The following is a 10765-nucleotide window of genomic DNA, read 5'->3' on the forward strand; positions in this document are numbered from 1 at the left end:
ATATAAGGTAGTTTTAATTTGTCACATCTGTCATTTAGTTAACATTTAAGGCTTAATTTTTTTTATCTGTTAAACCACCCTTTCCTACGTCTTGACTCTCCTATGTCACTGCTCGTTTTAGTAGTAAAGGTTCTGATGGCAGAATGTGAAACTTGAACACATCTCCTTGGTTAAATTATTATTGGATTGTGACTAATAAAAACAATAAGTTCTATAGTTAAAACAAATGAAATACCTTACTCTCTGTAGGATTAGGACACAGCTTTCCATTCAATCCTTTGCGGAACAAGGAGGGATAGGAAAAATGTATACTGAGACTGGTGTATTATCTAATATTTTCATTTTCAGCAAGCATGCTGTGCTTGTCCTCAGAGTTTATCCAAATAATATAGTTAGCAAAGGAAATTCTTCGAAACATTGTTGTATGATGGAAACTTATTAACCTGTGACCTCGGGCAAGTCACTTGATCTGACGGAGCTTCAGTTTTTCCTTCTGTAGAACAGGGACATCAATATCTCCGTCATAGGGTTGTTTGGGAGTGGGGGCCATGAGATAGCGGACGTGGGTGCCTCGCCCAGAATTAGCATATTTGTAACATTCATTTACTCATGAATTTCCTGTGAGCGTCTCCCAGGTGCCTGTATGGGCAGGATATTGTGTTGGCTTATCTTCTCATGCAGTCCAAGGGATGGATCTCTTCATTTTCCCATGTGGCTGAACTTAACAGAATTGCCGAAAATAGGTAGACCATTTGTACTCTTTCAGGATGTTTCTGTTTCAAATCAGTTTTCATGTCATTAAGCATAAAATTTCAATGGAAAAAAAAAGTTAGCTTGCCTGAATTTTATCCAAATATTTTATTACACTTGACTGTTAACTTCAGTAGAAGGTAAATAGGTACAGCAGCAGGTATAGCTAATTACTATGTAAACTGAAATCCAAATTAAATTTCACTTATCTCTGTCTCGACTACTGAGCAGTGTTATGAGGCCTGGTTGACTCAGTCTTACATGCTGGTACTCCCCCCTCCCCCAGTAGAATGCGCCCGCTCTGAGTTCTCTGCTTTTGCAGAATTCTTTTTGAGGTGCAGGACAGTTTGACAGCGAGATTGACTTCTGGATGGCATTTTGTAATATATAAATATAAGAAGTATTTTCCTTCTCTTTCAAAGCAGTCATGTTTGAAGATAATAACCTTATTTTAGTAAAGTTATTAGCACATTCTTTTCTATAAATAGTAGAATTTGATGATTTGCTGATTTTCCCCGTTTATAAAGTTAATACGTATTTGTATAGAAAAATATATAAGGGAAAAGATCACCCATAATCTTACCATCCAAGGAACAACATTATGGTTTGTATCTTTCCGTCCTCTTTCTCTCTCTTTCTCTACCTCTCTCTCTCACAGACACATACACACACACGCGCACACACGCACTTATATGCTTAAATGCACACATTATTTTTTTGTATTTTTAAATAATGTGGCCATACTGACTATACTTTTTATAACTACATTTTTAGTGAATTGTGTGTATTCTATGCAAAGAATACTTTCAACCTGTGGCTCTCGACCTGGAGTGATTCTGTTTCTCCCCGCCCGACACCCTGACACCCTAGGGGACATTTATGTCTCGAAACGTTTTTGATCGTAACAGCTGATGGAAGGGGCTCCCCTGGCACCTCGTGGGTAGAGACTGTTAAGAGCCTCCAGTGCACAAGACAGCACAGGACAGCAAAGAATTATCCTGCCCAAACCGCCAGTGCTGCTAGTTGGGAAAACTCACACTACACCATGAGTTTTAATAGCTGCACTGTACGTGGTCATTGAGTTCATACCACCGTTTGTTTAACCGACCCTCTACTGTTTGACATAGTGAGTACAGATTTTTCGGTACCTCTCTAACTATGCAGGATAAAGATTCACCAGAAGAATCACTAAGTCAAAGTGTACCAAGGCCTATTGATCCATTTTGACAATAGCCTCTCGAAAGGTAAAATGTTTCTATATTCTGGTGTCCGTTTGGGGACCAGCAATGTGTAAGTCCCATTTAAGACAGCAAAATCCAGTGATTCCAGAAGCACAAGTAAGTTAAACAAGGTGCTTGAACGCCTTTCCTTTGCCCCAGCCTGTGAGGCAACTCAAGTTATGTGGGCCCCTAATCTGGACCCTGTACCACTCTTCTTCCCAGATGTTCCTCCAGGGGTGGTGTTTTTTTGTTTTTTTTGTTTTTTTTTACTGAAGTATAGTTGATTTACAATATTGTGTTAGTTTTAGATGAACAGCAAATTGATTCAGATATATATTTTTTAGATTATTTTCCATTATAGGTTATTACAAGGCATTGAATACAGTTCCCAATGTTTTTTGGTATTCTTTTAAATTTATTTATGTTTTGGCTGCATTGGGTCTTCGTTGCTGCGTGTGACCTTTCTCTAGTTGCGGCGAGCGGAGGCTATTCTTCATTGTGGTGCGGGGGCTTCTCATTGCAGTGGCTTCTCTTGTTGTGGAGCATGGGCTGTAGGCGCGTGGGCTTCGGTAGTTGCAGCACCCAGGCTCACTAGTTGCGGCACACAGGTCCTAGGGCACGTGGCCTTCAGCACTTGTGGCTCGCGGGCTGTAGAGCGCAGGCCCAGTAGTTGTGGCGCACGGGCTTAGTTGCTCCGTGGCATGTGGGCTCTTCCCGGACCAGGGATTAAACCCACGTCCCCTGCATTGGCAGGCAGATTCTTAACCACTGCGCCACCAGGGAAGTCCCAGGGTGTGTTTCTTGGAATGTGTTCCTTGAAATATTCATGTGTTCCCCCTAAAGGGCTCTGTGCTTAAATAAGTTTGAGAAATAACGTATACTATGTTATCTTCTTGAAGTTTAATATGAACTTAGCATATTCAAGGCTTTGAGAAATTCTAAACAAATCTATTTAACTTCTCTTAACCCAGTAGTCCCAAACTTATTTGACAGGTTAACCTTTTGTTTTCATGGACGACCACTAACATTTGGAGGAGCACAAGTGTTTAATCAGTTTTTGAGATTATTTTTTTGAGAAATAATTTTAACCCCTAGCTGTTTATTTTGTGAGCTGTTTTTCCCATGAGCAAATAGCAAGTTTTTCTGCAGATTCTAGTATTTTTCTTTAGCTAGAGAAACCAGGAAAAGCTGGGGCCCCAAATACTACTTTGTGGGCAGTGACAAGCCATTGAAGCTTTAGCAAAGAAGTTGTGAGATTGGATCTGGGTTTTTAGGAGAACTAGTATAACAAGGATATGCCAGATAGATGAGGGTAAGCTTATTAGAGCAGCATCTTAGACAAGAGATAGAAGGGCCGGACCTGGAGTTGTGGCAGTAAAAATGGGAAGGCAGGAATATGTATGTGTAAGAAATAGGAAGGAGTGGGTCTGGGAAGCTGATTGCCTGGAGGAGGAGGGAATACGCTGTTGAATGACTTCAGGCTCTGCGTATGGTTTAGACTGGATGCATACGTTTATATTTCAAGATTTTTTTAATCTCAGGTCATTTATCAGCCTACTTTAAAGTAATTTTTTTGGACAAGGTTGTTTACTTCCATTGACATTTAGACCTCATAGGCATTCATCAGAAGCAGGCCTCTCCCTCTCTCTCTCTCTCTCTCTCTCTCTCTCTCTCTCTCTCTCTCTCTCCCTTTTTCATGTTGCTTTGCACTTTATGGATTCTCGAAATTTATTTTCAGGTAACCTTTTCAAGAGTCCCAGTCCTTTCTGGCACTTCTGAAATCATAGGGCAGAAAGGAGTTTCAGGATGTTTGCCAGTGCATCCCCTCATGCCTCAAGGCTATAAATGCTTCAGACAGTAAGTTGCCCTTCAGAAAAATTCAGAAGCAACCATCCACAGTAACCATCTGTGTCCTGATATGGTGTAAGAAGTCCTTCATTCATGTATTCTTGAGTCTTACCTTGGGATTGCTCCCGCTCCAGTGAAGGCTCTTTTCCAGGGCTGTGAAGGAGAAGAGAAACAGGATGTCAGCCTCCTTACAATCCCCTGAAAATCGCATCCGTGCCACCTGGTCACATTTTCCACTGAGAGACCCAAAGGTATACCCAGGGGACCAATATGTGAATAAATACAAAATACATGAGGAATTTATACCATTTATGTAAGGATCACAGTTATTTTTCACCCTTTAGTAGATGCCTGCAGAAAGCATGCCACTGATTAGGCTTTTTTTTTCTTTTTTTCTTTTTAAAGCATCTCACTAAAGGAAAATTAAGATTTTTATTCAGATGACAAAGGACGCCAGTATTGATTTATATATCTTAGCAGTTTTATTCCAGTGACAGGCTGATTGGAAATAGAGGCAGAGAAGACTATCTTTTATTTGTAATTTAACAAAGCAGTTGCTATATTTTATTGAGTTGTCTATGTATAATTAGAAATGTCTTAAGATAGTGGTTCCACAGCTGCTTTTGGGTCCCCTTTGATAATCTGATGAAAGGTTATAGACCTTCTTCCCAGAAAAATGCCCTTACAAATTCACGTACATTTTTATATGTAATTTCATAGATGCCAGCATATGGCTTTGTTCTTCTGAGTATAGTGTTTATTTTTAACCAATATGACTTCTTGTTAAATAAATTCCTTTTTTCATTCATCAAGTATTTTTTGCACACTTGCCTCAAGCCAGGCCTGGATACAGTATGAACAAGACAGGCCAGGACTCTGGCTTCACGGAGCAGCAAACAAACATCACATTCCAGAATTACGTAATGCTATCTTAATGATAAGTGCTGGGAAGGAAAACATGCTAGTGAAAGAGAGTATTTGGGGTACTGTTTTGTATAGGGTGGATTCCTATTGCTGCTAAAGTGAAATGGGAACCTTGAAGGCAAGAAATAAATCACGTCTCTGTTGGGTTTTTAAATATAAAATCAGAATATTAGAATGGTAACAGAGCATGTAGTTTCCCACCCTGTTCCACAGATGAACCTATAAGCCCTAGAGGCTGGGGCTGCTGAGAGCTGGGTCGGGTTCTGTAGCCCCGGCGGGCGCCCTGAGCTGCTCTGTATGCTTCTGCTGGCCCGTCCGCACTTGGGAGCGTTCACCCAGCTGCAGCCCAGCCAGGCGGGGACCACAGCTCCAGCCATGTCTTGCTTCTGTTCTGATGTTTGGCTCCCAGGGCCACCTCACAAGAGAAATTATTCGCTTCAGCCTTTTTTTAAGATTGAGATTAACATATTACTCAAGTGGAAAATGTAGAAACACATTCGATCTGATGCTACTGAAAATGATAAGAACTAATTGTGTTTGCAGAAATGGAGCAAAGGAAGCAGGTAGAGCTTAGAATTTTGAATTTGCTATGGCTGTTCATCAGCAGTTCACTTAACATTACAGAGCTGTGGGAAGAAATGGTCTGTGGTTCCCTTGTGAGGCTTGGTGTGAGGTGCTTCTTTCTGATTGTAATTCTGTACCCTTTCTTTTCTTTGAAGTGTTTCACTCCATAGTGTTTGCGTGCCTCCTGTGTGATGGCCACTAGGGGTGCAGTGATGACCCAAGCCAACATGGTCCCTGCGCTCACGGAGTTTCTGGTCTAATGGGGAAGGTAGACGTTACTAGAGTAATCACCTTGGTGGCCACATACTTACAGCGTGATAGAAAGGCTATAAAGAAGAGGAAAAGGGAAACATTTCTACAACACATGTAATTACGGAAGGACTCCAGACTGGTGGGGCTGCAGTGCTTCCCTGGAAATGATGCTTGAGCTAAGAAACTGAACAGTGGGGTGCGGTAGAAACATTACAGAAGGAGAAAGAGAACAGGCAGGGTGTGGCAGTGAAGGCTGAGAGAAGCAGAGCACAGAGCTAGGAGCCAGGATTGGGGAGAATTTGGACGTGGAGGGTGAGGCAGATCAGTCCTGGGTTTCGGGTTTGTGCAACCAAACGGACTGTGGTGCCATTCACAGCAGTGACATCGGGTGTGGCACAGGGATACTGTAAGTCAAGGTTGAAGCCATGAAGAGAGTAACAGTAAGAAGTCGGATAGGCCGTTGGTTATCGGGGTCAAGGACTCTTTGGAGGGGTTTGAGTCAGATGAAAATGCACATGTCACTGGTTGCTGCTCTTTATTGTGCTTTATACAAGCAAATTATTAATAAAAATGTGGAGTTCTCTGAGATCCTTTGGAGCTCTCTTTCTAATGAGTTCAATAGATAAATGTCAAATTATTCTCTTATCTGTAGCAAAAGTTTATCTTTAGTAAATGTGGATATACCTGTATGTTTCTGCAAAATGTTTGTTTACATTCTGTTCTAGTGCTTTGCTAGCAAGCGTGTCAGCCTTCATATATTCATTTGTTCTGCAGGGGAGAAAAAGATGCGTTAGTGAACTGGAAACATGTTCATAATATATTTAATGTAATAGACTTTAAAAAAATGTTTCTTTTCTCCAGATTTGACCTTGAATTTGTTCTCTCAGCACCTACTTCTGAATGGAACGGCAAACGGGGACACATTTCACCAGCTCTGCTTTCTGAATTTTTGAAAAGAAGCTTAGACACGTCCAAAGTCCTCATCTGCATTTGTGGACCAATGCCATTTACAGAACAAGGAATGAAGTGAGTAGCAACGTGGTAGGAGAGAGAATCCCAGCACCGTGAAATGATGACCTCCTATAAACAGCAGCTGACGTGGCTCTCATTTCTTCCTATTCATATGAACCTGCACCTCAGTAGTATGTCACAGCATAAGAAAATAATAACAAAGTGTTTAATCTGTGTGCAGGTGAAGCGTCGGAGGCCCGGATTATGCACAGAGTTAGACGTGAACACAAAAGTCAGACACAGCCAGCTCTTGACGGCTTCTGGTAGTGGCTGGTAGTGTGGACGCTTTCACAAGATTGGTGCCAGATAGTTTTGGGGACACTAGATTCAACCTCCTCTTCCACCAAAGCTTCATAATATATAATAATTTTTTAAAAATGTATCATAATAAGCGGTGTTCATCTCATTGTAGCTTTTGATCTTCCATCATTCTCTGCAACTGGGTGAGCATTAATAACACAGTGAGAGAAAGCCAAACAGCAAGACAAAAACCAGAGACTAGAACATAAATAAGCCAAGACCGAGAGTTGAACTCCGCACAAAGAACAACCAGTGGTAGTGATCGTCTTATTTAAAAATCACCTTGATCTGATTTAACTCTAACATGACACTTTAAAATATTGGGTTAGATATAGCCACTACTGGGTTTCTAGATGATTTTAAAATATGACTGCCTTAAATGCCCCACATTTCCTTGTTTGGTATATGACTGAACCTAACATTTGCTAGGTAATTTTCTCTCTTGCTATTTTATTTTTAATTTTAATTATGAAAAAGACAGGCGGTATGGCCGGAAAGGTAGGTTGGGTTCAGATAGCGAGAGGCTTGCCTGCCGCACCACATTGGCCCTCATAACTCCTGTGCCGACCTGTCCGTTTGTCTGAATGTGTGTGTCAGCTCTGGAAACTGCCACTTTGGGTTGGAGTCCCAGCTCCACCACTTAGAGTCGTCCTACAATCATCAGCTAAGTGTCCTAGGGCCAAAACCTTCTTCTAAGCTTTAATGCACTCACCTATCCAAGGGAATAAATGATAATATTTATGCATGTGAAATGCTTAGCACAGTGACTACAAAGAGTGAGTACGAAGTAAATGTTTATTATTTTCAGCAGCATTTTATTTTATTTTTTTCACCTCCTTTTGTTTTTTTTGGCCATGCCACGTGGCTTGCAGGATCTTAGTTCCCCAACCAGGGGTCGAACCCATGCTTCCTGCAGTGGAAACGTGGAGTCCTAACCACTGGACCGCCAGGGAAGTCCCCTTCAGCACTATTTTAAACAGAGCTACTTTTAAGATTTCAGTCTCCATTTACAGCATTCTCCAAGTTGAATTATACTTAAGCAGTATTTCTGCTTCTCCTGTTCAGTGGGGGAAAATTACGATAGAATGCTAGGGGATCAAGTCCTTACTTCAAAAACTGGTGAATAAAGAGGAAGAAAACCAGCATTTATTCTGCCTTTTCTGTATGAGTTATACTACTGGATAACCACATAATAGATGAGCAGAAGTTATTCTTTATAGAATTCCTCGGCTGATAAACGAATAAAGAGTGATAGGAGTAGAATATCACCAACTTCGGTCCCTAATGAAACCAGTAGATCTGTACGTAGATCACCAGTGGTGGTTAGCATGCAAACAGAGAGGCAACCCAGTATTATGTGCCTCCTGATGAAAGAGCACTATGAAGTAGTCTCGTCAAAAAGAATTGAACCTGTATCTGATTAAGCCTCTCAATCCAATTATTAAATTTTGGGAGATAAAAGGAAAAAGGAACATATTATTAAAGTAAACCACAGGGATGCAGCAAAATGAGAACCGTGGGAGACTCAACACTTAAAAATCTGATTTTGTCAACAAATAAATTGCAGGACAGAGAGAGGGGGTGGGGGGAGAGATCAAAAAATACCCAAAAGACATATAAACCAATCACAGTAAGTAGACTTTAATTGGATCTTGATTCAAACAAACTTTAAAAAATTATGGCATTTATGAGACAATTGAAAATGTGAACACTTACTAGATATTAGATGATATTAAGGAATTATTATTAGTTTTTTAGAAGTGATAATTGTGGAGTTTTTTAGAAAACATGCTAAATGGGAAAAATGAAAAAATACGATGATTATGATGGTAAACTCTGATCTTCTTTATTTTTAAACATCTTCCCTAAGAAACATGTGCTTTTTATTTGTTTTTCAGGTTGCTGCATGATTTGAACTTTTCCAAAGATGAGATCCATAGTTTCACAGCATAATGAAGAGCCGTCATTCAGCTGTTTTAGCTAAATTTGTGATTACTTAGGGTTTTTTAAAAGAACATTTTTGTATATAGGTTAACTAGAATCCAGGTTTTAGTTTCTTAAATGCAATCAAATGTTTCTTCACTATAGATACCTTATTGGCTTTATTTTGTACCATAACTTATTTTACTACTGATATTTGTCCTGGAAGGTCAATCGTGGCAACAAGTATATACAGGATTCTTTGTTATGAATCACAAAGTTCCTTACCATTTAAACTGTATCACTGTTCTACAGTAAGCTCTTGTGTTTTATGACATGATAAAGCAAATGATCATTTTGATCACATTTCTATGCTGTAAGATGTCTGATTAGCAATACAGATTAAATTTTACATTGCACTGTAAACTCAGGAAATGATCATTTATGTCCTTGTTCTTACTATGAAAACATGGAATGTTATAACTTATTAAGTGATCCAAACATTTTGTGTGTCTATGGCCTTGATACAGAGTAGAATAAAAAATATTCTTAAGTACTTTTTTTTTTTTTTTTTTTTTTTGCGGTACGCAGGCCTCTCACTGTTGTGGCCTCTTCCGTTGCGGAGCACAGGCTCCGGACGTGCAGGCTCAGTGGCCACGGCTCACAGGCCCAGCCGCTCCGCGGCATGTGGGATCTTCCCGGACCGGGGCATGAATCCGCGTCCCCTGCATCGGCAGGTGGACTCTAAACCACTGCGCCACCAGGGAAGCCCTTAAGTACTTTTTAATCTTTGTGGTAGAAATGTATTTGAGTGCAACAGTATAGGTTAGTGTCTACGGGGAATTTTAAAAGCAGCAATAAAAGATTCTGGAGACACTTCACACACACAGCTTTGGATTATATGTGTTTAGAAAGTTTAAGACAACCTTGACAGCTATTTTGATTCTTAGCCAAAACTAGAGGCATCAGGAAAGATAAAGTATAGCATCTGGTCTCATGGTCTAAAATAATCATTTGGTGCTTTGGAATGGGTTAAATTTAAATTCTTTTTGAGCCCATCTAGACCAGCTGGGAAAATGAGGAACACTCCATCCTAAATGGTACCTTCCCTGGCTGGCTGCTTGCCCCACAGCTGGCGGTTCAGCAGGGAGCCCTCCTAAGCTTTGCTGTGTGGGCATCTTATTCTCTCTCCCTGCTGCTGTGTGCAGCCTTCAGAAGCTTTCACGGTTTGGGATTCTGCAAAGGGTATCAAGAAAAGCCATTGTATATACTACCAAATGTAAAATAGATAGCTAGTGGGAAGCAGCTGCATAGCACAGGGAGATCAGCTCCAATGATTTGTGACCACCTAGAGAGGTGGGATAGGGAGGGTGGGAGGGAGACGCAAGAGGGAAGAGATATGGGAACATATGTTTATGTATAACTGATTCACTTGTTATAAAGCAGAAACTAACACAACACTGTAAAGCAATTAGACTCCAATAAAGTTAAAAAAAAAAGCCATCGTGAGATTTTCATGAGGAAACTGTGTTGGATGCATAGGTGGCTATGCATAAGCTAACTTAGATTTTTCAGTCGTATTCAGGACAGCAGCATTGCTTTTACAGAAATCGGGGTGTGGGGAGTCTCCAACTCCCTGAAACGATTTTGTAAATAGCTAAGTCTTCACTGAATGAATGGTGTGCTCAGGAGGAACACAATATTAACATTCCTCAAATTACAGATCCCCAGCCCAGGAAGCTCCCCAGGTGCAAGTGGCTGGATCAACACCGTCTTCTTTCCCTGCGTCTCCCTCTTCCATGCATCGTCATTCACCCAGGCCAGAGGTGGCCGTGCTCCCTGTGGCTATCAGGAATATTTTCTACCTCTGCCCTCCCACCACCTCTTTTTTTCTCCCCTAAGATCATGAACTTTCCGGGCACACCTTTTCTTGTAGTTTATTAGTAATATATCAGCTAACTCTGCCTTAGCCAGCT

At 40.7% G+C, this 10765-nt stretch overlaps 1 protein-coding gene across 2 annotated transcripts in view; it reads left to right on the plus strand.

The window, feature by feature from the left end:
• Positions 1–10260, plus strand: part of CYB5R4 (cytochrome b5 reductase 4) — a 94675-nt gene extending 84415 nt beyond the window's left edge. For both annotated transcript variants that reach the window (XM_082634367.1, XM_082634366.1), the window contains 2 exons: positions 6420–6584; positions 8768–10260. In XM_082634367.1, the coding sequence (XP_082490493.1) occupies positions 6420–6584; positions 8768–8822 (220 nt within the window). In that variant the 3' untranslated portion in view covers positions 8823–10260. The remainder of the gene's footprint in view (positions 1–6419; positions 6585–8767) is intronic.
• The last annotated feature ends 505 nt before the right edge of the window (positions 10261–10765 follow it).

The sequence above is a fragment of the Mesoplodon mirus genome (genome assembly GCF_964341445.2).
Source record: "Mesoplodon mirus genome assembly, chromosome: 10".
Taxonomy (NCBI): Eukaryota; Metazoa; Chordata; class Mammalia; order Artiodactyla; family Ziphiidae; genus Mesoplodon; species Mesoplodon mirus.